The sequence below is a fragment of the Coregonus clupeaformis genome, chromosome 24 (assembly GCF_020615455.1).
Source record: "Coregonus clupeaformis isolate EN_2021a chromosome 24, ASM2061545v1, whole genome shotgun sequence".
Lineage (NCBI taxonomy): Eukaryota > Metazoa > Chordata > Actinopteri > Salmoniformes > Salmonidae > Coregonus > Coregonus clupeaformis.
This window is the reverse complement of record NC_059215.1, coordinates 52,288,332-52,314,514: the sequence shown is the minus strand read 5'-3', so window position 1 is coordinate 52,314,514 and position 26,183 is coordinate 52,288,332. Positions and strand designations below refer to the sequence as shown.

The window sequence follows — 26,183 nt, the reverse complement described above, 5'->3', positions numbered from 1 at the left end:
GAATTGCTGCAAAGAAACAACTACTAAAGGACACCAATAAGAAGATGAGACTTGCTTGGGCCAAGAAACACGAGCAATGGACATTAGACCGGTGGAAATGTGTCCTTTGGTCTGGAGTCCAAATTGAAGATTTTGGGTTCCAACCGCTGTGTCTTTGTGAGACGCGGTGTGGGTGAACGGATGATCTCCGCATGTCTATTTCCCACCGTAAAGCATGGAGGAGGTGTTATTATGTGGGGGTGCTTTGCTAGTGACACTGTCTGTGATTTATTTAGAATTCAAGGCACACTTAACTAGCATGGCTACCACAGCATTCTGCAGCGATACGCCATCCCATCTGGTTTGGGCTTAGTGGGACTATCATTTGTTTTTCAACAGGACAACAAGTGCTCAGCATATGTGGGAACTCCTTCAAAACTGTTGGAAAAGCATTCCAGGTGAAGCTGGTTGAGAGAATGCCAAGAGTGTGCAAAGCTGTCATCAAGGCAAAGGGTGGCTATTTGAATAATCTCAAATCTCAAATATGTTTTTATTTGTTTAACACTTGTTTGCTTACTACATGATTCCATATGTGTTATTTTATAGTTTTGATGTCTTCACTATTATGCTACAATGTAGAAAATAGTAAAAATGAAGAAAAACCCTTGAATGAGTAGGTGTTCTAAAACTTTTGACCGATAGTGTATACACTAGATGACTAACAGGGGGCGCTGTTTTGTGCCTCCATCTTGGCACTACCCCACCAATTTAAAAAAATATTTTGGAAGGTATAGAAAGGCATTTATTAATGTCTACATTTGTTTTTGCCACATTTATTCTATTAAAAACACCTTAATGCATACTTTAAAATTATGTGAGCTAAACATAAAAATGAAAAAATATATACAAACATTTTCCGTAAAGTATACTTTTTTGAAAGTTCTAATGTTACTGCCCCACTACAACAACAAAAATAATTCAATACATGTAATTTTGTCCCTGAAACAATACTGTAGAATTCCATTCATTCCTATGGAGGACTGCTTCTTCAGGGGAGGTCCAATTAGGCCGACCGGTGGCTTCAAACCCTCTCATTGGCCAATACATACCATCAGCAAACCAGAGTTTATATACATCATTGGTTACCACTCTGGTTACCACAGAGTTATGGCGGATACAGAGTGTACAAATCCAGTGAAGTTTCTATGGTTACACATACAGCTTTATTATGCTGTAAAAACTGTTTTAGATTTCTGTTTGGTGATGGGCTTGATGGAGTAAAAGAGACTACCAGGATTTGGCTCAACACTTGAATAAAACATGAATGAATGGGTTGAGTGGAGTCAGAGTTGATGAAGTGGAATTGGCCCCAGTTCTGCTCACTAATGACATTGTTTACATGATGTTCACATCCTCATTACTCCTATCTGCCTCCTCCCCTGTTCTCCAGACTTTATCCCCTGTTCTCCAGGCTCTATCCCCTGTTCTCCAGACTCTCACCCCTGTTCTCCAGGCTCTATCCCCTGTTCTCCAGGCACTCTCCCATGTTCTCCAGGCTCTATCCCCTGTTCTCCAGGCTCTATCCACTGTTCTCCAGGCTCTATCCCCTGTTCTCCAGGCTCTATCCACTGTTCTCCAGGCTCTATCCCCTGTTCTCCAGGCTCTATCCCCTGTTCTCCAGACTCTCTCCCCTGTTCTCCAGGCTCTATCCCCTGTTCTCCAGGCACTCTCCCATGTTCTCCAGGCTCTATCCCCTGTTCTCCAGGCTCTATCCCCTGTTCTCCAGGCTCTATCCACTGTTCTCCAGGCTCAATCCCCTGTTATCCAGGCTCTATCCCCTGTTCTCCAGGCTCTATCCACTGTTCTCCAGGCTCTATCCCCTGTTCTCCAGGCTCTATCCACTGTTCTCCAGGCTCTATCCCCTGTTCTCCAGACTCTCTCCCCTGTTCTCCAGGCTCTATCCCCTGTTCTCCAGGCTCTCTCCCATGTTCTCCAGGCTCTATCCCCTGTTCTCCAGGCTCTCTCCCCTGTTCTCCAGGCTCTATCCCCTGTTCTCCAGGCTCTCTCCCCTGTTCTCCAGGCTCTATCCCCTGTTCTCCAGGCTCTCTCCCCCCAATCACTCACCCATCCACCCACCCACTCACTCACTCACTCACTCACTCACTCACTCACTCACTCACTCACTCACTCATCACTCACTCTAATAACATACCAGTAATGTTACCTCATCACCAGCTAGTCTCTCATAGCACTGCACATGCATTCACAGTGAGTGCATTAGCCATGGTTCCTGGCTTTGATGGTTCAAAGACATTGGTTGGACCAGTGGCACATCTAGGAGAGGGAGAGAGGAGTTAGCACCGTGAGCCTTACCAGCTGGGCCTGTTAGGAGAGAGATATAGTGGGAGAGGAGGGAGAGGTACACAGTGTGAGAGAGGGAGTAAGGAGAGGGGAAGGGGAGAGCACTTGCAGGAAGCGTGTTCGTAAGTGTTGGCCAAGGAGATGGAATCTGGTGTGTTTTTTGGCATAACGCTCCCCTGCTGCAGGCCCAATCGCTCGCTCTGAGAGAAGAGTGTAGCAGGCTGGGAGGGACGGGGGGGATGCTGCCGGAGAGAGGGAAAGTCTGACAGGGAAAAGAGAGGGGGGAGAGAGAGCCAGTTTGGAAGAGAACGAGAGAAAGAGAGGATGTGGCGGGAGAGAAAAGGTTGAGGTAGAGGAGAGGGACAGTTGGAGAGAGAAAAATAGAGTGCTGTCTGGTTGGCTTTCTATGTTGATCTTTCAAACTGGTTTCATGTTAGCAGCAGAACTGTACATGGTTCTTGTTCCTTCTAGTTACGTGTTCTCAGTTTCACAAGCCTAACTTGCAGCCAGGACCCTTGCAGCCAGGACCCTATAGCCAGGACACTATTACATTTACATTTTAGTCATTTAGCAGACACTCTTATCCAGATCAACTTACAGTTAGTGCATACATTATTATTTTTATTTTTTTTTCATACCCCCTGTGGGAATCGAACCCACAACCCTGGCGTTGCAAACACCATGCTCTATCAACTGAGCTACATCCCTGCCGGCCATTCCCTCCCCTACCCTGGACCAATTGCGCGCCGCCCCATGGGTCTCCCGGTCGCGGCCGGCTACAACAGAGCCTGGATTCGAACCAGGATCTCTAGTGGCACAGCTAGCACTGACATGCAGTGCCTTAGACCACTGCGCCACTCGGGAGACTATTTATTTTGGGGTTGAAAAGACGTTTAAAATATGCTCACTGGGTAAGATCTGCTATGATTCTTGAATAAAAAAAGAATTGACAGAATATAGCAGTGGTGTTTACATGAAGTTGACTGAATCAAGCTCTCTGATGTAGTCGTGTGTCTCGTTTCAGCACATTGTCTGTTGACCCCTCCACCCTGCTTGGCCTATTCTATCTTCTGTATGACAACAAGAGGTTTGAGACCCACACACTTTCTTAGAGATGCACACAAGAACACTAGTTATATTTGACCCACACACTCAAACACACTCCTATCCAAGTCTGTCACTTCCCTTTGTACACAATGAGATGTACAAGCCCTTGCCCTTTCCTGTGGCCAAACAAACAGGCGCAACAGGGTTGGAGAGCGGAAACGCTGGGACACACTGGCCGGCAGTGAGCTCAGCCATTACGTAAGCATGAATGTGGACCTCCACCCTGCCTCAGCCCCACCACCGCTGCCACAGCGTTTCCACTTCCTCTGGGTCAAAGGTCAAGATCTGGAGCCCACTGCACATGGGAAATTGTGTGTGTGCATGTGTGTGTGTGGGTGTGTGTGTGCGTGCATGCGAGTGTGCTTGAGTGCATGCAAGACAGCAAAGGCTGTAGTGATGTCAAAGCAAAAGTTTCTAATGCATGGTTTTTGACCAGGATATTAGTTGTACTTCGTAGCCCTTTGTCTGTTTGTGTGAATCAGTATGGGTATGACCGCATTGGTGCACTTGTGATTATGTGCACATGCTCCCAGGCTACAACTGTGCCATTGTGTGAGTGACACCAAGGAGAAGTATATTAGCAAGATAAATGATGCAGCCTCAGACCGTCCCACCAAACGCCTCTGAGAGTGTTGGGACTTGCATACAATACTTCCCTGGTATTTCTACTGTAATCTACATTCAGGTGGGAACATATCTTCGTGGGATGACAGGGCTCTCTTTCTCTCTCTCTCTCTCTCTCTCTCTCTCTCTCTCTCTCTCTCTCTCTCTCTCTCTTTCTCTCTCTCTCCCTTTTTCTCTCCCTTTTTCTCTCCCTCTTTCTCTCTCTCCCTCTTTCTCTCTCGCTCTCTCTCTCTCTCTTCTCTGTTTTCTCTCTTTCTTTATCTCTCCGTCTGTCTGAGCGAGAGAGCATTTCCTCCGGCCCATCATCCTCGGTGGTCCCACTACTCCCTTCCCTCTTTCCTGGAGGAAAATACAACAACAACAAAAACCGCCGGCGGAAAAGCGAGACTTAACGGATAGCCTCAGAACGCTATGTGTATGTTTGACTGTGTGTTTGGTTCAATCTTGTTTCTCGTTGGAAAAATGGTCTGTTGTTCTGTTTCAGGTGACCACAGCTTGCATTCCAGCTCTCCCGTCTGATCTGGTAAGTTGACCACTCGTTCTCACTCTCTCTCTCTCTTTTATAGTCCACTTCATTCCTTCAGTTTCAGTTTGAAAACAACCAGCTGTAACCATCCCTAAATCTGCAGTGATATTGGAAAATGGCAGAAGCTTCTCTTTTCCTTGGCTAGTAGAGTGGGCTTGGTTTGTTCTCGAATGAGGAGAGCGTTTTCTAGAAGTAGGTTGTAACAGGAAGTAGTATAGGTGGGCCATCAGGGAAGAAGCCTGTTTGTTGCATTACCTTATGTCTCCTTGTTGCATTGCCGTATGCCTGTTCTTGTTACATTACCGTATGTCTCTTCTTGTTGCCTATAGCAGCGCAAAGGGACTGCTCCATCCCGACACATCCAACACCTGGTAAGAGTGTTCTTTCTTCCTCTCCACAAATTAATGCTGATGCTGTTCCTCTTATCAGTGTCAGAATGGTGCTAATTTAATTTATCTCTGTCTTTAGGGCTCCACAAGGTCTCTGACTTACCACAAACAGAGGAGCACCCTCTCCAGGTAACTCAGCTCTCTATCATACCCTAATTCAATTCATAATTTCACACATTCTCTCTCTCTCTCAAATCAGGAGGAGGAGGGAGGAGGAGGAGGAGGAGGAGGAGGAGGATGTACTGGAGCATTAGGAGGAGGGGGAGGAGGAGGAGGAGGATGAAGGGAAGAGGAAGAGGAGGAGGAGGATGTACTGGAGCATTAGGAGGAGGGGGAGGAGGAGGAGGAGGAGGAGGAGGATGAAGGGAAGAGGAAGAGGAGGAGGAGGATGTACTGGGGCATTAGGAGGAGGGGGAGGATGTACTGGGGCATTAGGAGGAGGGGGAGGATGTACTGGGGCATTAGGATGAGGAAGAGGAGGAGGATGTACTGGAGCATTAGGAGGAGGATGTACTGGGGCATTAGGAGGAGGAGTATGTACTGGAGCATTAGGAGGAGGAGGAGGAGGAGGAGGAGGAGGATGTACTGGAGCATTAGGATGAGGAAGAGGAGGAGGAGAAGGAGGAGGAGGAGGAGGAGGAGGATGTACTGGAGCATTAGGAGGAGGAGGAGGAGGAGGAGGAGGAGGAGGATGTACTGGAGCACTAACTCTTACTCCTCATTCTTCTTCTCTTCCCCAGTCTCTCTCTCTCTCTCTCTCTCTCTCTCTCTCTCTCTCTCTCTCCTCTCTGTCTCTCTCTCTTTCCGTCTCTGTCTCTGTCTCTGTCTCTGTCTCTGTCTCTGTCTCTGTCTCTCTCTCTGTCTCTCTGTCTCTCTCTCTGTCTCTCTCTCTGTCTCTCTCTGTCTCTCTCTCTCTCTCTCTCTCTCTCTCTCTCTCTCTCTCTGTCTCTCTCTCTCTCTGTCTCTCTCTCTGTCTGTCTCTCTGTCTCTCTGTCTCTCTGTCTCTCTCTCTCTATCTCTCTGTCTGTCTCTCTGTCTGTCTGTCTCCTGTCATTCTCCACCTCCTCTCTTTCTCTACCTCTTCTCTTTCTCCATCTCCTCTCATTCTCCAACTGCACTGCCTAAGTGTGGTCTGTCAGTGGTGCATTACATATTTTTCAGTTTCTCTGTTGACCCCATTCTTCAAATCAGTCGCGGCCCCTAGTTTGGTGAACGCTGGGTTAATTAATATAAGGGAGTCTGAAAATGAAAGGTTTCAGTGTTGTTTTAGAGCTCAAAGCAGTAACAGAACATAAATCTATAGACCACTGCATAACCCCCGGCAATCTCCCTCTCCCTGATCAGGAGTGTCAGTGTGGACCGTGTGATGGAGAGAGTCATGGAGCGTCATTATGACTTTGACCTGACGTACATCACAGAGAGGATCATCTCCGTCTTCTTCCCCCCTCTGCTGGACGAGCAGCGCTACCGTCTCAACCTCAAGGAGGTGACCACCATGCTCAAGTCCAAGCACCAGGACAAGTTTCTGGTGAGTACAGTACATCCTGCCGCTGATGTAGACATGGGCTAGGTTCCAATATCCACACTACCAGCATAGCACTTCAGATGAAGGAATGCATTGGGCATCTAAGTGGTATGCTGGTATGGATAGCTATACACTCAGTGATGCTTTCATATGGGGTTTTATGTGTTACTTGCTGGCTGGGGCATCATGCACCCCAAAAATCTGAGGGGGCACAAAGTGCGTGAGGATGGCTGGGGGGTGGTCCGGCGGGGGGCTAGGACCCCCTGTTCGGAAGTTAGAGAATTTTTGCATTTTTCAAACACCTGAAACAACCATTTCCTGCAATCTAGAGCCATAATCATTTTGTTTCCTTGCTGTCTGTTTGACTGGTGGTTCTTTTTTCTAAAGAAACTAAATATGCTTCTCTGCATCTCTGTTAAAATCTGGATAAAAGATTGAAAGGAATGTGAGTCTTATTCAGTACATTTAGTAATTGCTTGCTTTTCTAAAGTCTACCAACCTTGCCAGCAGACAGGACAGCTAAGATAGTTAGACAAGCTAGCTACTCTAACTAACATTGAAAGCCTGAAATGGATTCTTGGTAGCTAGTTGGGAGATGAGATTGGGAACGTAGCTGGGTTAGCCAAATCCAACATAAAATGGCTAGGTGGCTAGTTGTATTACAGAGAAACAACAACAACAACAAAATAACCACAAAAAAATATGATTTTATATATAAGGACACATTTGAGGGGGCACGTGCCCCTGTGCCCCCCAATGGACATGACACCTCTGCTTGCTGGGCTGATTGTTGAGGACACACATCATTCATTTGAATATGAATTTTCCTTTCAGCTCTTCAACCTCTCTGAACGACACCATGACATCACCCGCATGAATCCAAAGGTATCATTTTTTATTTTCTGTATCAATACTACAACCTTGTGAAAATATGGCAACCCTTCCTGGACTATATGGAAACACTTCCATTGGGGTTGGTGGATGTGAGCTTGTAGATCAATGTAGCTATTGTCTCTCTGTAATGTACTGTTTGTATTGCTTTGTGTATATGTTGGTATTTCTTGTAATTTGTCATTGTTTTAATTTATTTTTTATTTTGGGGGGTGGGGAGGGTTGAATTACCTTTTGTTGTAGTACTTACTCTTGCTGTATTGTAGTGTTCTGTTGTTAAATAATTGGGAAAAAATATTCAAAAAATAATATTAATACTGTATCAGTTTCTGAGACTAAGTATATTAATGTACTTTTCCTCACTATTTTCCCATGTGGTCCAGGTCCATGACTTTGGCTGGCCTGACTTCCATGCCCCTCCTCTGGACAAGATATGTGCCATGTGTAAGGCCATGGAGACCTGGCTGACCTCTGACCCCCAGCATGTGGTGGTCCTGCACTGCAAGGTCAGGGTTCAGGCTTCTGACTAGGTTTTAAAGTGTTGTTTAGTTTTTTAGGGGCTTTTGAAGGAAACACTAAAAACCAGACTGCTGGCTTCACATAGATGACTCGCATATTTCACTCACAGAGGCTCTTTGATCAGTGCAATATGTAATCTTTGTGTTTTTTTTCACTGTGAAGTGTTGAAATTGCTATGAGATCTTGTAAGGGGTGACATTCATATCTTTAAAACAATAATAATCAGGTTATTCCTCAAGGCTAAAAACAGTTGGCACTTCATGTTCTTTCGGCACTGATCTTTCTCCTTCAGGGCAACAAGGGCAAGACAGGAGTGATTACTGCAGCCTACATGCACTATAGCAAGATCTCTGCAGGGTGAGTGTCCTGTCCTGCATCCAAAGCCACAGTTTCCAGGCTGAGCATGGTTTAAATGCTGTAGAAGTGGAAACTGGCTTGTTCTTTGGCTCAACCCAGCTGCATTCATGTACTTCTGGCTCTTAGAGAGCCTGGTTTTAAGCCCATAATGGGAACGTTATGTACATGTTGTATAATTCTCTATATGAAGTGTGTATTCTTGTTGTGCAGTGTGTCGCTTTAATTCTGTGTTTTTGTGTTTGAGCAGGGCAGACCAGGCCCTCAGCACCCTGGCCATGAGGAAGTTCTGCGAGGATAAGGTATCTTCCTCCCTCCAACCATCACAAAACAGGTAAACACCATCTACATTTTGTCTATATTACTAACCAACAAGTACGCCCCTTATGAGTGCTGTGAAAGCTCTTGTAAATGTATGTCTCTCTCGCTCTTTCCCTCCCTCCCTCCCTCCCTCATCCTTCCCTCCCTCCCGCTCTCTGAGGTATACACTGAGTGTACAAAACATTAAGAACACCTGGTCTTTCCATGACATAGACTGACCAGGTGAATCCAGGTGAAAGCTATGATCCCTTATTGATGTCACTTGTTAAATCCACTTCAATCAGTGTAGATGAAGGGGAGGAGACAGGTTTAAGAAGGATTTCTAAACCTTGAGACAATTGAGACATGGATTGTGTATGTGTGCAATTCAGAGGTTGATTGGAAAAGACAGAAGATTGAAGTGCCTTTGAACGGGGTATGGTAGTAGGCGCACCAGTTTGGATCAAGAACTGCAACACTTCTGGGTTTTCACGCTCAACAGTTTCCTGTATGTATCAAGAATGGTCCACCACCCAAAGGATATCCAGCCAACTTGACACAACTGTGGGAAGCATTCAAGTCAACATGGGCCAGCATCCCTGTGGAACGCTTTTGACACCTTGTAGAGGGGGGTGCATCTCAATATTAGGGAAGGTGTTCCTGTTTGGTATACTCAGTGTATATATTACTTCATGCATCTTTTTCACCAGGATTCAGTGTTTTTTTGTTGTTGTTTTTTATGTTGCCTTTTGTGATGTAGCCTTTACTAATCACCCCACCCCTCCCTCTCTCTCTCCCTCTCTCTGTCTCTTTCCCTCTTTCCTTCCTTCACTCCCATTCTCTCTCTCTCAGGTATATCTACTACTTTGGGGGGCTCCTCTCTGGGGCGATCAAGATGAACAGCAGTCCGCTGTTCCTCCACCAGGTCCTCATCCCCACGCTTCCTAACTTCCAGGGCGAAGGAGGTGAGGCCGTGTGAGGGGCACCACAGACTTGTTTCCCCTGACTGACACTTGGTTCCTCCCATCCTCAGATTAGACCGCTACACTCGGGTGCTGAGTCTGTCTGAGTCTGTCTTTATAGTAGTGTGTGTGCGTGCGTGTGCGTGCGTGCATGCGCCAGGTGTGTGTGTGTGTCTGTGAATGCCTGTCTGTGCAGAAGGCTCTGAGATATGGCCCTTTGAATGATAGCAGTGTTTTCAGATGGTCAAATTCACCCTCCACACTACACACTGGGCTGTTTATCTTTAATTGTTTGACGGATAGGGACAGAGACAGTCAGCACATTCCACTGTGTAACACTGAACACCACCTCTCTTTATCGTTGCCCAGGTTACTTCCCCTTCCTGAAGCTCTACCAGTCCATGCAGCTGGTCTACACCTCAGGGATATAGTGAGTCTGCATCACTTCATGTCATACAGTATTATCAACCAACACCACTGACAGAAAATACTAATGTCTAACTTGGACAGGATGTGCCTTTAGGCCTACATTTCCTTGTCTGTGTGTACCTATCTGTTTGTATTCATATGTCGTTTGTTGTCTGTCCACAGTGACTTGCAGGGTTCTGGGGGCAGAAGACTATGTGTGACCATTGAGCCAGCACTGCTGCTGAAGGGAGACATCATGGTGAGTGAGACCACTAGACTAGTACACTATTTCTCAAGTGAAGTCACCGCCTTGCCACTGGCAGTCCATCAAGTAATATGATTCTCCTCTTCTTCATCTCACTGATCTGTTGTTCTGCTCCCTCCCCTACCTCTCTGTCTCCCCCTGCAGGTGAAGTGTTACCACAGACGGGCCCGGGGTGCAGAGAGGGACACAGTGTTCAGACTGCAGTTCCACACCTGCACCATCCACGGGACGCAGCTATGGTTTGGCAAGGGGGAGCTGGATGAGGCCTGTACTGGTACGAACTAGCGGGGGTTCTGGGAGAGGAAAGGGTCTCTCTGTACAGGGCCTGGGTGACTAACCAGAGGTATCTGTTTTGTTAGGTCGGTGGTTAAGAGAAGTGCTCAGTAGAAATGCCTGTATACAGCAGATGTGTCAAAATGAATCAATCCCTCAACAACACTGAATGTGTAGTGGTCCATTGCTTCCTTGTATATTGAACACAATAATTTCCTAATTCCCCTAATGTGATTACGTTCTGTGAAATGTTAAATTACTCCCAGCTGAAAAGTTGTGCCCTGTACTGAAAAAGCACCAGGAGATTATGTGGCAGTAATGATCCCAATCGGATTATTACTGACACAATTTAAAGGAAAACAGTAAAATGTATTTTCTCAGATGAACGATTCCCCTCGGATGCCACTGTGGAGTTTGTCTTCTCCACTGGACCAGAGAAGATGAAAGGTTTGTTTGAACTATGCATTTACAGTGTAACAGTGCCAGGGAACACAATAACAAGTTTGTATTGATGTGCTTGTCTAATAACATGAACTCTCTCCTCAGGGCGTGAGTACCAGAGGAATGACCCCGCTGTCACAGTGGACTACAACACAGCTGATCCAGTGGTGCGCCGGGACTCCTATGAGAACTTCAACCAGCGCTATCAAGACAGCCTCGATGGTACCGTACAGAGCAGTACAGAGGACCAGGGAGACACTCTCAATAATACATTCAGCCCGCAGTTAATACTGTGCTGTCGATACTGTACTCTGAAGCTATGTTAAATCTCTGCTCTCTCTCCCCCTCTCAGACATAGCCCACACCAGGGGTCCAGTGGACGGAAGTCTGTACGCCCAGATAAAGAAGCATCGCTCAGCCCCAGGCTCCGGCTCCCTGACCTCCACCAATGGGAGTCCAGTAGGCACCAGCGAGGAAAGGCCCAGTCAGAGCCAGCTGCTCTCCCCCAGCTCTGACTCTCTCACTCACTCCGGCCACTCCGGCCACTCGTCTGCCATCCCAGAGCATCCAGAGGAGCTCAGAGGGCCCCCGCCCCCCACGCAGCAGGAGAGAGAGGACCTGGACCGACTGCTGGGGGGCATCGAGGGGGAGAGGGACGGCCTGGACAGAGAGAGGGAGACTGCCATCCTGGACGATGGGGACTCGTCCTCGTCCTCGCCCTCTGAGCGTACAGGTACCCTGAGACTGGGCCGCTCCTGTTCCTGCCGGCTGGGCTACCACTCCCAGCGCTGTGCTGAGCCCGACTGTGACCGACTGCACCTCATGTCCAGTGGCTACTGCCGGGACAGAGCCCTGGGCACCAACGGCCATCCTGGGTCACCGCCCTTGGCTAACCCTGCCACCGTCCCCTCACACATAGACCTGTGCCAGAACTACAGCCCCCACCCTCACCCTCATCAGGCCCTGCCTCCCCCTGACCTGGTATGGGATCGCCAGCAGGGCCCTCCACACTACCTGCACCGTGAGGGACCCTCTCGTCACCCCTCTCATCACCCTTCTCTGTACCCCTATCCATCCCAGGACCTGTCCTCTCACGCCCACTCCCACCCTCACACCCTTCATCCTGGGCGCCTGCTCTATAGAAGTGATGACTATGGTCCGTACCACCACCCTCCCTCACACACCCACCACCACCCTCACCACCCCAAGTCCTCCGGGTCCTACCAAGACATGCTGCTGCTGGACGGCCTGCCACCCCCTGGCTGCCCCTGCCGGGACTGCCTCATCAGGAGGGAGGACTCAGCCTTCCACGGCCTGCGGCTGGAGCGAGGAGAGAGCTTCCACTGGGACAGAGAGGCAGAACTACAGCATCGGGAAGCAGGGCTGAGGAGAGGAAAGGAGTCTGAGCTGCCTAGAGGGGCAGAGATGCACTGGGAGAGGGAGGCAGCAGGACTAAGAAGAGGAAGGGAGATGTCACTGCACTGGGAGAGGGACAGGGAGGCAGAGCTCCAATGGGAGAGGGAGAGAGAGGCCGACTATTGGCACCGGAGGGCCTACGGGCCTCAGGGCCACGAGCTACCTGCTTTCACCTTTGACCCCCTGCCGTCCGGCCACCCTGCGTACCCGGAGCCGTCTCGCTCCCACGGCCACTCCCACCTGGACCTGAAGTACAGCAACAGCAGCAGCAGTGGCTACCAGACCCCGCACCAGGCCTGCCTCTGCTCCCCCTACCAGCCCTCCCCCTCTGAGAGCAGGGGCTACGCCTCAGGCTACCAGTCTGAGTCCACCTCCCCTCTGCCCCCTCCCTCCGCCCTGTCAGGCCCCTGTAGCCACACCAGAGGGCCAGCAGACCACCACCCCGAAGCCCACCCTCAGCAGTACCCCTCCGAGAGACAGACAGGTGAGACAACTCCCACTGGTTTATTTATTAGCTACAACATATAAGATGATTTCATGAAATACATTTAAACCAATGTAGGAAATAATTATTCAAATGTCAGTTCTGTCACATAAAGTAATTCTCTCTGTTCTCTGTCTTCCATGAGATGGAAGAGGGATGAGTGAGAACGTGAGTTGGCGGGACTACATCTCCCAGGGTTCCTTCAAGAGGATGCATCCTTCAAGAGATGTCCCGTGTTCCACGCCCTCTGACCTCTCTGGGCCGCCCACCCCTGTTCTCACCAGCAGCCCTCTGTGCACAGAAGAAAGGTGCCTATTCTGTTGTCTTCTTTTTAACATCTGCAAGTCACATATCAGTCTTGTGTGTAGATGAAATAAACATTCCAACATTACATGTAAGAATATATTGCATACCTCTTTAATATGACTTTCTGTTTGTTTCAGCCTCAGTCTAGGTGTGCAAGATTATGAAGTTCGATCGACTGACATAGTCAACAGTGACTGTGAGTCTGCCCAGTCTCAGGATAGGCCCAGCAGTGCTGCTGCTCAGGGGTCGCAGATCAACCAGCAACACATCCCTGACCCTTTACAGTCTACATCCGTGACACCCACACCCACACCTTCCCCCACCCAACCCAACAGCCACTGCACCACACCGACAGCAACACAACCACTCTCACCCCACCAGCCCCGGAACTACAGTACTACACCTTCACCCCACCAGCCCCAGAACTACAGCACTACACCTTCACCCCACCAGCCCCAGAACTACAGTACTACACCTTCACCCCACCAGCCCCAGAACTACAGCACTACACCTTCACCCCACCAGCCCCAGAACTACAGTACTACACCTTCACCCCACCAGCCCCAGAACTACAGCACTACACCTTCACCCCACCAGCCCCAGAACTACAGCACTACACCTTCACCCCACCAGCCCCAGAACTACAGCACTACACCTTCACCCCACCAGCCCCAGAACTACAGCACTACACCTTCACCCCACCAGCCCCAGAACCACAATACTACACCTTCACCCCACCAGCCCCTAAACCACAATACTACACCTTCACTCCACCAGCCCCAGAACTACAGTACTACACCTTCACCCCACCAGCCCCAAAACCACAATACTACACCTTCACCCCACCCGCCCCTAAACCACAATACTACACCTTCACCCTCACCTACAACCAGCCAGCCCAGCAACCACTGCCACCCCACTACACCCACTCAGACCCCCACTGAGAAAGCTACTCCAACTAGTCCAAAGACCACCCTTCCTACAGAGACTGCTGTACTGCCTCCTGTTGCCCAGCCCCAGTCCCAGTCCCCCAACTCCAACCCTGTACCTGGTTCACCAGGGCCCATCCCAGCCCAGGGCCAGCTGAACGGAGCATGTCCCCCCAGGAAGCTGACCCCAGAGGTCCCTAAATCCAGCTCCACCCCCACCTCGGCCCCTTCCTCCCCCCATCCTCCCATCAGCAGTCTGGAGGGCTCCCCCTCCTCAGAACCTCCTGTGCCCGGCTTCGCCACCCTGGGCCGGAGGTTGATGCTGGGCACTGAGCCCCCAGGATCCCTGCAGCACTACCCTGGCATGGAGGGCAGCACCAGCGGGCACTCGCCAGCCCCTGAGGGACACACCACCCCCACATTCCCCACCTTTGCCACAGGCTGCTGTCCCCAATATGTCCCGCATGTGCCATACTCGGGCTACACTGCTGTCACCATCCCCCAGCGCCCACTCCCAGAGAAACGAGTGCAGTCTGCCCAGCCAGGGTCGCCCAATTGCGGGGTGAGGACCCTGAGGCCAACCCCCTCACAGCACCATGTGACCTTCTCTCCAACGGTGGGGGAGATGGCGCCCCCTGCAGGCCAAGGAGAGGGAGCGCTCTCTCTGGAGGGGCAGATGGCAGGCAGAGTCAGTGTTAAGTTTGTCCAGGACAGCTCACGCTTCTGGTACAAGCCTGGCATCTCCAGGGACCAAGGTAACTTCAGTTACTTTTTTACTTTTCATAAAGAAAGCTGACTGTTATGTAATATGCATGAACATTATTTTATGTCAATTTTCTCTTTTCCTGTAGCCATAGCTGCGCTGAAGGAGAGAGAACCAGGGGCGTTTCTTATCCGGGACAGCAACTCCTTCCAGGGAGCCTATGGCCTGGCGCTGAAGGTGGCCACTCCGCCCGCTAACCTCAACAACCACAGCAGCAAAGGTATGACTCAACAACTGCCCCTGAACCTACATCCTGCAACCTATATCTCCTCGACACAAAGCACTTCAATTTCTGCTAGCTAATCATGTTCTTCCCGTAACACACACATAGTGGTCGATCCATTGGAGCAGCTGGTGCGACACTTCCTGATTGAGACTGGCCCCCGTGGAGTGAATATCAAAGGGTGTCAGAATGAGCCCCATTTTGGTGAGCTGTTCATAAAGAATAGTCTACTCTCAGTTTTGGGCTACATTGTTAGTTTTCAGTCATTTAAAGCGATATGTTCTATAGTTGCTCTGCCCAATGGAGCATTTAGCCTAATTGTGTGTGTGTGTGTGTGTGTGTGTGTGTGTGTGTGTGTGTGTGTGTGTGTGTGTGTGTGTGTGTGTGTGTGTGTTCCACAGGGAGTTTATCTGCATTAGTATACCAGCACTCCATCACTCCCATCTCCCTGCCCTGTTCCCTACGGATCCCAGAGAAAGGTCAGCAGTAACTCAACATCCCAACAACCCATTATGGACTGTAATGAGTTAGCCTGCTGAAGTCATTGTCATGGGAACCAGTCCACACCTAAGTAAAAAATAAGCTGTTTAATAACCATTGATGCTAAGTACCCTCTCACAATCAAATCACTAGACAATTTGTGCTGAAAATGCATAGAATGACTGACTTCTGGCCTGGTGGGAACATTTCCAGCCATGTCCTCCAGATGGAGACAGAGTATTGACTCAGATGCCTTTATCTCTTGTTTACGTCCCCATGTTGTAGATCCCATTGGAGAAATGCAGGAGCTGCAGTCGACTGCCAGTAACATGAGCACAGCTTCAGACCTGCTCAAACAGGGTGCAGGTGAGTCCCGTGAATCAGTTATCATATAATGTTCAATCACAAATGGCTGCATTCCTGCTGTTGTTGGTGGGAGACCCTGAAGTGTGTGACATCTATGATCACCACAGTGCTCTAAAGTGATCCGCATGGTTCCATCCCTGTTTGTCTGACCCCTCTCTTGTCCAGCCTGACGTGTGTTCTACCTGAACTCTGTGGACACCGAGTCACTGTCCCTCTCCTGCCCTGTCCTGTCTAGCCTGTAACGTGTTCTACCTGAACTCTGTGGACACTGAGTCACTGTCCCTCTCCTGCCCTGTCCTGTCTAGCCTGTAACGTGTTCTACCTGAACTCTGTGGACACTGAGTCACTGTCCCTCTCCTGCCCTGTCCTGTCTAGCCTGTAACGTGCTCTATCTGAACTCTGTGGACACTGAGTCACTGACCGGACCCCAGGCCATCTCTAAGGCAACCGGAGCCACCCTGGCACAGAACCCCCGGGCAGCAGCCACAGTGGTCCACTTCAAAGTGTCCTCACAGGGCATCACACTGACCGACAGCCAGCGCAGGTAACATGACCAATGACCTGTTCATATGGACTAATTGTCTGAGGCCCATCACACATATACAGTATATCATTAGCGATCAGTAAAGAAAACCGGAAGAAAGGTTGCATGGATGAATTGTGGTAGATTAGTGGAGATGATTGTGATATCAATGGTCCCACTGAATAGTCTGCCTGCCTGCCTGCCTGTCTGTCTATAGGGTGTTCTTCAGGAGACACTACCCAGTCAACAGTGTGACCTTCAGCAGCATCGACCCCCAGGACAGGAGGTGGGTGCTGGAGCCAGACAGCACAGAACACTACCTAATCACAACCACACAGTGGTGGAAAAAGTACCCAATTGTCATACTTGAGAAAAAGTAAAGATACCTTAATAGAAAATGACTGAAGTAAAAGTGAAAGTCACCCAGTAAAATATTACTTGAGTAAAGGTCTAAAAGTATTTGGTTTAAAATATACTCAAGTATCAAAAGTAAATGTAATGCTAAAATATTCTTAAGTATCAAAAGTAAAAGTACAAATCATTTCAAATTCCTTATATTAAGCAAACCAGATGGTGACATTTTCTTATTTTTTTAATTTACGGATAGCCAGAAGCACACTCCAACACTCCAACATCATTTACAAACGAAGCATTTGTGTTTAGTGAGTCTGCCAGATAAGAGGCAGTAGGGATGACCAGGGATGTTCTCTTGATGTCTGTGAATTGGACCATTTTCCTGTCCTGCTAAGCATTACATTTACATTTACATTTACGTCATTTAGCAGACGCTCTTATCCAGAGCGACTTACAAATTGGTGCATTCACCTTATAGCCAGTGGGATAACCACTTTACAATGTTTGTTATTTTTATTTTTTTTTGGGGGGGGGGGGGGGGTGGGTAGAAGGATTACTTTATCCTATCCCAGGTATTCCTTAAAGAGGTGGGGTTTCAAATGTCTCCGGAAGGTGGTGAGTGACTCCGCTGTCCTGGCGTCGTGAGGGAGCTTGTTCCACCATTGGGGTGCCAGAGCAGCGAACAGTTTTGACTGGGCTGAGCGGGAACTATGCTTCCGCAGAGGAAGGGGAGCCAGCAGGCCAGAGGTGGATGAACGCAATGCCCTCGTTTGGGTGTAGGGACTGATCAGAGCCTGAAGGTACGGAGGTGCCGTTCCCCTCACAGCTCCATAGGCAAGCACCATGGTCTTGTAACAGATGCGAGCTTCAACTGGAAGCCAGTGGAGTGTGCGGAGGAGCGGGGTGACGTGAGAGAACTTGGGAAGGTTGAACACCAGACGGGCTGCGGCATTCTGGATGAGTTGTAGGGGTTTAATGGCACGGGCAGGGAGCCCAGCCAACAGCGAGTTGCAGTAATCCAGACGGGAGATGACAAGTGCCTGGATTAGGACCTGTGCCACTTCCTGTGTAAGGCAGGGTCGTACTCTCCGAATGTTGTAGAGCATGAACCTACAGGATCGGGTCACCGACTTGATGTTAGCGGAGAACGACAGGGTGTTGTCCAGGGTCACGCCAAGGCTCTTCGCACTCTGGGAGGAGGACACAACGGAGTTGTCAACCGTGATGGCGAGATCATGGAACGGGCAGTCCTTCCCCGGGAGGAAGAGCAGCTCCGTCTTGCCAAGGTTCAGCTTGAGGTGGTGATCCGTCATCCATACTGATATGTCTGCAAGACATGCAGAGATGCGATTCGCCACCTGGTTATCAGAAGGGGGAAAGGAGAAGATTAGTTGTGTATCGTCAGCGTAGCAATGAGAGGCCATGTGAGGATATGACAGAGCCAAGTGACTTGGTGTATAGCGAGAATAGGAGAGGGCCTAGAACTGAGCCCTGGGGGACAGTTAGAAATGTAACTTTTGGGTATCAGGGAAAATGTATGGAGTAAAAAGTACATTATTTTATTTTGGAATGTAGTGGAGTAAAAGTAAAAGTTGTCAAAAATATAAATAGTAAAGTACAGAATCCAAAAAAACTACTTAAGTAGTACTTTTAAGTATTTTTACTTATTTACTTTACACCACTGCAACCACAGTCAACCCAGATATGACAGATAGGCTGTAGATCCCACTGACGACTGAGATGTCATTGAAACCAGTGCCAGGCAGCATCACATCAGTACCATATCCTCAATGTAATGGAAACATTCTGACCACACAGTGTATCTAAATCATCCATTTAAACAAGAGAACACAGGGATTTCCATCATCACCATATTTCATTAATCCTGCTGTAAACCTGCGCATGGATCTGTATGAGCTTGAATTGTGTGTTGTGTGAGACGGAGAGAATGTGTGGTATGTGTATGACTGGCCCTATGCCTGTGCTCGTTTGAGAGCTCTGTCTGTCAGTGTGGGTCTGAGTCCGGTCTGTCTGTCTCTTTGCTTCAGGTGGACTAACTCAGACAGCACAACGTCTAAGTAAGTGCTCTACGTGTCTGTACATGTTGGTTTGGGAGCGTAATGTGTTTGCACTTTATATGTATTGACAAGATGTTTGATTACCTTATTGCTTCTGTGCCTTGGCCATCATCCCAGTAAACATGCTCACAGTCGCAAATTCATGTTCACAAATACCTATGCTCACAGTTTCTGTTTTATGCCAATCAATAGGCTTTATGAAATTTGTGGGGTATGATGATTAAAAAATACCGTATTTTAGCTTAGGAGATATTACGCTAACCTGATCCACCATCCTGACCGCTGGCCTCTCGTTTCGTTTCACTTCACTGAATCCGAGTGGCGAAACAGAATGGATCAGGATGGTTGAACAAGGCTAATATTATTCCTCCAGGTTTTACCTTCTACTACCGTAACTGTAATTACCTGGCCCATACATCAGTCTCACCCTGTTTCCTTCTCAAGAGTTGATCAAAGAGGTCTCAGTCGTCATATCAAACCAGTAAGAATGGGTATCACTATGTCTGAGTAAGTGTGTATTTCTCCTCCTCTAATATCTCTTTCCGTTCCCCTCTCCCTCTCGTCCTCCTCCTCCTCCTGTTCAATAGGGTATTTGGGTTTGTAGCCAAGAAGCCAGGCAGCGTGGCAGAGAACATGTGTCATCTGTTTGCCGAGCTCGACCCGGAGCAGCCTGCCTCAGCCATCGTTAACTTCATCAACAAGGTGATGTTAGGGCCGCAGCGCAGGTAGAGAGACAGAGAAGGACCAAGCCAAGGACCTGTCACCGCAACAACACTGTTACAACTCCTAAAGAGAGTCAGGAGGCTACAGAAACGCTTTACAGACCCACAAAGCACCAGTGGTGGTGGCCTCTTTTTCAAAGACTGAGTTTTGACCCAAAAGCCTCAACATTTCAAACATGACTGCCATTTTGAATGATAATCTAAATGTAATCGTTGTTTATATTTCTAATGTCTATAATGCCGCCATTGATAGTTGCCTTCAAGTTACCAAAGCTTTGTTGTCACTTGTTAGTCAGTTATCTAAGGTATCAATAAGTAGCCTAGCCTACCAAAGGTCTTGCCTCAACCCTGTCACTCTCCCTTCGACAATCATAAGAGTAAGTCAAACTAAAATGTGCAAGCAACAGAGTGAATGTGGTTAGGGTATCAATGTGTGTGGAGGCTAGGGGTTAGGGCACATATATGGTAGTATGTGGAGGCTAGGGGTTAGGGCACATATATGGTAAAGTATGTGGAGGCTAGGGGTTAGGGCACAGATATGGTAGTATGTGGAGGCTAGGGGTTAGGGCACATATATGGTAGTATGTGGAGGCTAGGGGTTAGGGCACATATATGGTAAAGTATGTGGAGGCTAGGGGTTAGGGCACATATATGGTAGTATGTGGAGGCTAGGGGTTAGGGCACATATATGGTAAAGTATGTGGAGGCTAGGGGTTAGGGCACAGATATGGTAAAGTATGTGGAGGCTAGGGGTTAGGGCACAGATATGGTAATGTATGTGGAGGCTAGGGGTTAGGGCACAGATATGGTAAAGTATGTGGTGGCTAGGGGTTAGGGCACAGATATGGTAGTATGTGGAGGCTAGGGGTTAGGGCACAGATATGGTAAAGTATGTGGAGGCTAGGGGTTAGGGCACAGATATGGCAAGTACCAGAGATCATGGGGTATTGTATTCTCCAATGTATTGTATAACCACAGATTTTTTTGGTCAAGATATATACACAATATTAATATTGCTGCAAATAGTCATTTTGTTCTATTATACACATATTTTGTGGGTCAATTATCTAAACTATGAGGCAAATAATATTCCTTATTATATTGTATATTATTGAGAAATATATTCAAACATTTAAAACAAGACAAGGATGAGGTCCTGTCTTTGCCACAACATCAATGTAACGCTCACATATCTTTTTACCTGAATGACTTTATGTACAAAGTTCACACCAATCAGACAGTTGTCTAAGGTCCTATGTACTTAACCAAATACAAAGCACTCCTGTATTAAGCTTTAATAGTTCATATTTTTATGCTTCATGTATTTGTATTCTTAGTGTTTTGCATTGTTTTTGTAAGACAGAAAGACACTACTTTGTATGACAACGGTAATATATTGTGGTCTGTTTTCTTATTCATCTTTATATGTAGTAATATATTTTCTCACATGCAGCTAGGAAAGGGAAAGTCAAAAGGAAACATTTGTAAGGAAAATAATCTGTTATATGATATTTTTTAAGAAAGCTTTATATGCACAAATAAAAATAATAAAAGTTGTGGTACCAAATCTGACTTCTGCTCATTGGATTTACTATCACTAGGTTTCTAAACTGTACTCAAGAATTTAAAGCCTTGTGTATTTTGCTTAGAAACAAGTACTTTTCAAGAGCAAGAATCAGGACCGAAATCAAAAATGTCACACAGAGGCGACACACAGACAAGCTCTCATTAAAAAAAGTAACCATCTTTATTAGTTGACCATACCCTCATTTTTTCCCATTTTAGAATTTTGGCATTGAAAAATATATACATTTCCTCAATCACATCCACTAAAAGGCATGATTCAGTCATATTCCATCATACAAATCACTTTTTTTTTTTCCTTTTTCTTTTTTACATCTCACCATCTGTTTTCACCTTTCACCTTTCTCCATTTTGCCTGGTCTCAGATCTGGTTGTGCTCTTGCCAACACATTGCTGTCATTGTCAAGCCACACAAGCTTATTGCTTTTTAACGCTCTCGAAATACCAAACTCTGAAACCAAATTTCAAGTCATTTCATCAGCTTATTATAAAGGTCTATGACAACAAGAGGCTGTGCTTTGGAATGTAAAATGACATTATGAAGATACCCAACACAATAGGACAGTGAGTGAGTTAATGACATTTTAGTCATGCTGACCTGGTTAATGTCATTACGGAGTTATTAAGTCCAGGTTGGACCTCCGGACAGAGGTCCATACACTGTGCTAGTGTGCTGCGTACTTGGCAAGACCATGCTGTTAGTAGGAATTTTTTTTACAATCATGTCAACAACGTTGTACTTCCGACATAAGGGTTGGATTTACTAGCTGATCATGCTCTAGCAAAACATTTGCAGTTTCCCCCATAATTAAAGGGCAGTAAAATGTACGATCCCATAAAAAACATGAACCTGCCTTTATGGACGTTACCGTCTTATATTATAACTCTTCTGTTTAATCTTGTACTGGTATAAATGCTTAGTAAACCAGGCTGTAAGTGGAAAAATTAGTTAAACCAGATTTCCCAAACAGAGTGTTATAACTTATATTAGTACCTCCTGACAGTAACTGTCTCTTATTAAAAGCAGAAAATAAATGACGTAGAGAAACATATCAAACAATAGCCCTATGTAGCATTTTTGAGGTGCAAATAAATTGTCTTAGGCACATCCCTCGACTAGTCTTGTCAAGTCCCAGATATAAATAGCAGGGAGCAAATCTCCCTTTTTGCGAAATAAAATGTCATTCACTTTATACATTCCTACTACGCCAAGTCCCTGAAATCACATGAACCCACACCAAAGGACACTTAAAATTTGAGCGGACGCTCTCAATGTTACAAATGCAAGGACTAACACAGCAGGATACACAGTTATAACTCAGTAGTAACGCCAGTAACTGTGCTCAAGCCAAGGATAACTAATTCCCACGGAAAATCAAGATCGTTGCAGCTTCAGCAGCCTGTAAATTAGTCATACCTTTGAATTTCAGCCAAATGCACAACAGCTAAATATAATTTACTGAGGAGCTGGTGTTTGTTGCATTTACGTAGGCAAGTGATGAAGCCTAATGATCCTGAAGTCAAAACAAATGCTTGGACTGAAATTATTGGGAATATTCCCTAGTTCTTGTGGCCTGGCTCCCAGCACCTTGGTCCCTGTGTCCCTGGCTGCTGGACTCTTGGCCTAACCACTGGCTGGTGGTGGGGGAGGGAGGGTTACTGCCACAGTCGGCGTGGGGGCTGGTGAACCGTGGAGTTTGAACCACAGTCAATGTAGCGGTAGGCTTCCAGGGTATTCTGGGCCGTGCGCATCATGTAGGAGGTTTTCACAGACGTCCTGGGAACAAAGAACACAGTTCTGATTAACAATTGTATTTAAAAAACCTAGTAAATATCATAAAGACAAAATGGCAAAAGGTAGAAATGGAAGTGATACGGTTTCACAATAAGGAGGTAGGATATACTTACTGCATGATAACCACGATATTGTGAACCTTGATGCTTGCCATGGTGCAGAAGGCACTGCAGGGTGGAAAGAGTGATTAGAACCTCTTCACAATCACAAATCTAACTTTGCCCCTACCTACATGTGCAAATTACCTCAATTACCTTGACTAACCTGTAACCTCGCACATTGACTCGGTACAGGTACCCCCTGTATATAGCCTCGTTATTTTATTTTGTTACTTTCGTTTATTTACGAAATATTTTTTAAACTATATTTTCTTCAAACTGCATTGTTGGTTAAGGGCTTGTAAGTAAGCATTTCACGGTAAGGTCTACACCTGTTGTATTCAGCGCATGTGACAAATACATTTTGATTTGATATATTAACAATGACAGGACTTGAAACAAAAACAACTAAATACAGGTCCCTTTAACTTACTAAACATAGGAGGTGCTTCCACTGATCTGAACGCTGACTGTGAAGTTCACCTGTAGCAAAAAAAAGATGTTAAAAAGAATCAAGACCAGAAGTCAACTGAAGTTTAGGCAGGAAATGCAAACAACAGGTATATTTGAAGCAAGCCAATCATTAAACTACGTAACATGGAATGAATGTGTCCCAAGTGATGGTTCACTGCGTCTGAGACTACAGCAGGCCTTACCTGTCTCTGGCTCAGGGGCTGGATGGTGATGACATTATCTAGCTGCATGGTGCCTATGACTGTTTTCATATAGAGAACCTGGCAGCTTAGACTGTCCACCATCACCGTGAAGAAGTTGGAGTTGGTGAAGTTCAAGGAGCTCTGACAAACAGGACCGGTGAAAATGAACAGTCAGCAGAACACACCATAAACAGCAGGCACAGTTTGAGCCAAATGACCATCTTAAGTCCAACTAACAGAGTACATCTTCATGCGATTTATTGACTTACTGTCATATTTATGAGGACTTTAGCGTTGACGTGATCAAACTGTACGGTGACAGAGCGTATCCCATCATCCTCCACCACGACAGAGCGGGGGAAGAGGAAGAAGACCACCAGCGAGGAGGCCAGGAGACATAGCACCGCCGAGAGGACCACATACAGCTTCCTGTCAAACATAGCACTTCCTGTTTACTTTGACAATCAATGTTGCCCAAAGAACAAACTGTGTAGCAACCAAACATGACAGAATGTGATGGTTATGTATGTGACCAATCCAGTTATGAGCTGGTGAGAAAAAGGGTTAGCAGTAAAACTTACGTTCTCTGGGGCTGGAGTCTCTGGTCGTTGTAGGGAACCAGAGCCACCAGCTCATTGACCTGCTCTGAAGGACAATGACCACAGGAGAGAGACAAGTCAAATGGGAGAACACCATCATAATGATCCCTACCACATCAGTTCAGCAATCAATGCCCAGCCGACAGGAATCCAGACAGAAAATGCCTCACCTGAGGGGATGTGGCCAGTGCCTTGGCATGTTGGACAGGTAATACTGTCCCTGCCGGTAAACTCTACATAAGGGAACCGAGCAATGTCCTCCTGTCTGTCCAGTCCATCCAGCGAGTCATCATCATCCTCCCTCTGCCACCCTGTCCCAACCTCCGGGACGAGCAGAAGACTGCTGTCGCTTTCGCTTCGGGACCATTGAGTGCCCATGAGCTGGCTGGCAGATAATCAAGCCAGCCTTTTTTCAAAGGACAGACCCTGGGGCACAACAAGAAGATCACGCAGCAAAAAGTTGTTGAGTAAAGGGCAGGACATATTTATTTAGGCTAATAATCAACGTTTGGCAATTGTATTTAAAATGATTAGCCTACTGAGAAATCCCTGATCAAAGGCGATTGATGTTGGTTAGTCTCCATACTACAGACGGGTTGCCTCTCACAATATAAACAATGTTCCAGTGCTGTTGCCCTAGTTCTGGGATTTCCAGACTAGATAGATGTTGGCCAGTATGTCCGGCCTCAGGGCACATAATGTCCCAGGCACTCCTACTATACCCCATAGCACAGATATGGCAATCGGAATAGATGGCGTAGGGCGTGGCCTCTAAACGTCAAACGTGGAAGTATCTGGATAGGCTCATAGTTATGAACATAAAAAAATTAAGAACATAGCTATGAACACTATCACAATACAATGGCTAGCTACACATTGGCTAGTAAAGTAGTCTGTCCAATAACAGCACAAGTAACTAGCAGTTAGTTAGTCGAATCAAAACACAATAACTAGAGCAAGCTTAGTGCCACTGCAGCTGAGACTGTGAGCTATATTGCTAGCGCGGTAAAGTTACATAAGGTAACCAGCTAGCTAGCTTAGCTATCAAGCTGTTAGCTATCAAGCTGTTAGCTATCAAGCAAAGTTAGCTAGCTAGCTGTCAACGTTTACCAAGGTGCACAACCTGCACTAGGCTTGCGTCTTCAGACATAATAGTTGTCTTACCTATATATATTTGGTTGACGATATTTCTAAGAACATTCAGGCAAGGCTATCAAGTTATTGATCGTGTTGTTTTGCCGGTAGTTCGTGACACTCACGTTGCAGTTCGTTCTTGTGCAGGGGTGTATTCATTCCGCCAATTATTCAGCAAAACGTTTCTTAAACGGGGCGGGACCTACCTGAATTTGTCCAATAGTTTTAGTTGGAAAACGGAACGTTTTGAATCTGTTTGGCCTAATGTTTCCACCCCGGTTGTTGTTGATGAGTTTGCGATTTGCTTCATTCTAGTGGGCGCTTGAAAATGTTCTTAAAGATACAGTGCAACCCAGGTCGTAAGCCTACAGTTTTTATATTGGAAGAAGTTTGAGAAGTTTCCGTTTTGCACATCCCTACAAAAAAATATAATAATATTGAAATAAAGTAATGTACATCACAAGAGGTTGGTGGCACCTTAATTTGGGGTGGTATTGGTGGTACAGGTTCGTGGTAATGGCTGGAGTGGAATTTGTGGAATGGTATCAAATACATTCAATTTGCTCCGTTCCGGCCATTATTGTGAGCTGTTCTCCCCTCAGCAGCCTCCTGTGATGTATATTCATAGACTAAATGTAGAGAGAAAGTGCATGATCCTTGGAAAATAAAGTATATTAAAGACAACACATATCCAACTAGTATTTACTGTTTTATTCAGACATTATAGTTAGAGTTATGCGATACATCTT

At 46.9% G+C, this 26,183-nt stretch overlaps 2 protein-coding genes across 5 annotated transcripts in view; one reads left to right on the top strand and one right to left on the bottom strand.

Annotated features, from left to right (window-relative positions):
- Positions 1-21,140, top strand: part of LOC121537812 (tensin-2-like) — a 56,136-nt gene extending 34,996 nt beyond the window's left edge. For both annotated transcript variants that reach the window (XM_041845413.2, XM_045207339.1), the window contains exons 4-28: positions 4,556-4,594; positions 4,927-4,968; positions 5,066-5,115; positions 6,331-6,514; positions 7,346-7,396; positions 7,786-7,908; positions 8,214-8,278; positions 8,526-8,609; positions 9,428-9,540; positions 9,907-9,967; positions 10,129-10,204; positions 10,355-10,484; positions 10,865-10,930; positions 11,030-11,146; positions 11,277-12,824; positions 12,970-13,132; positions 13,268-14,814; positions 14,911-15,042; positions 15,154-15,249; positions 15,447-15,524; positions 15,811-15,891; positions 16,267-16,435; positions 16,632-16,700; positions 18,817-18,846; positions 19,434-21,140. In XM_041845413.2, coding sequence (XP_041701347.2) covers positions 4,556-4,594; positions 4,927-4,968; positions 5,066-5,115; positions 6,331-6,514; positions 7,346-7,396; positions 7,786-7,908; positions 8,214-8,278; positions 8,526-8,609; positions 9,428-9,540; positions 9,907-9,967; positions 10,129-10,204; positions 10,355-10,484; positions 10,865-10,930; positions 11,030-11,146; positions 11,277-12,824; positions 12,970-13,132; positions 13,268-14,814; positions 14,911-15,042; positions 15,154-15,249; positions 15,447-15,524; positions 15,811-15,891; positions 16,267-16,435; positions 16,632-16,700; positions 18,817-18,846; positions 19,434-19,575 — 5,256 coding nt within the window. In that variant the 3' untranslated portion in view covers positions 19,576-21,140. The remainder of the gene's footprint in view (positions 1-4,555; positions 4,595-4,926; positions 4,969-5,065; positions 5,116-6,330; positions 6,515-7,345; positions 7,397-7,785; positions 7,909-8,213; positions 8,279-8,525; positions 8,610-9,427; positions 9,541-9,906; positions 9,968-10,128; positions 10,205-10,354; positions 10,485-10,864; positions 10,931-11,029; positions 11,147-11,276; positions 12,825-12,969; positions 13,133-13,267; positions 14,815-14,910; positions 15,043-15,153; positions 15,250-15,446; positions 15,525-15,810; positions 15,892-16,266; positions 16,436-16,631; positions 16,701-18,816; positions 18,847-19,433) is intronic.
- A 151-nt stretch (positions 21,141-21,291) lies between these two features.
- Positions 21,292-25,873, bottom strand: LOC121537810 (transmembrane protein 106C). 3 transcript variants are annotated; one of them, XM_041845412.2, is made up of 8 exons: positions 25,641-25,873; positions 24,471-24,726; positions 24,283-24,346; positions 23,971-24,130; positions 23,702-23,842; positions 23,479-23,528; positions 23,061-23,114; positions 21,292-22,929 (listed from the first exon to the last, which is right to left on the bottom strand). In XM_041845412.2, the coding sequence occupies exons 2-8, from the start codon at positions 24,676-24,678 to the stop codon at positions 22,809-22,811; spliced, it is 798 nt and encodes a 265-aa protein (XP_041701346.1). In that variant the 5' UTR covers positions 24,679-24,726; positions 25,641-25,873; the 3' UTR covers positions 21,292-22,808. The 3 variants fall into 3 exon arrangements, with proteins under 3 accessions (XP_041701346.1, XP_041701345.1, XP_041701344.1); XM_041845411.1 differs by lacking the exon at positions 25,641-25,873 and adding an exon at positions 25,560-25,615; XM_041845410.1 differs by lacking the exon at positions 25,641-25,873 and adding an exon at positions 25,465-25,614.
- Positions 25,874-26,183: the final 310 nt, after the last annotated feature.

Excerpts from the sequence above, each read along its gene's own strand:
- LOC121537810 (XM_041845412.2), bottom strand. The coding sequence starts at position 24,678 with ATGGGCACTCAATGGTCCCGAAGCGAAAGCGACAGCAGTCTTCTGCTC. Across the intron at positions 24,131-24,282 it reads AGACTCCAGCCCCAGAGAAC|GAAGCTGTATGTGGTCCTCT; the intron begins GTAAGTTTTACT and ends TATGTTTGACAG. Across the intron at positions 23,115-23,478 it reads GGAAGCACCTCCTATGTTTA|TGCCTTCTGCACCATGGCAA; the intron begins GTAAGTTAAAGG and ends TCCACCCTGCAG.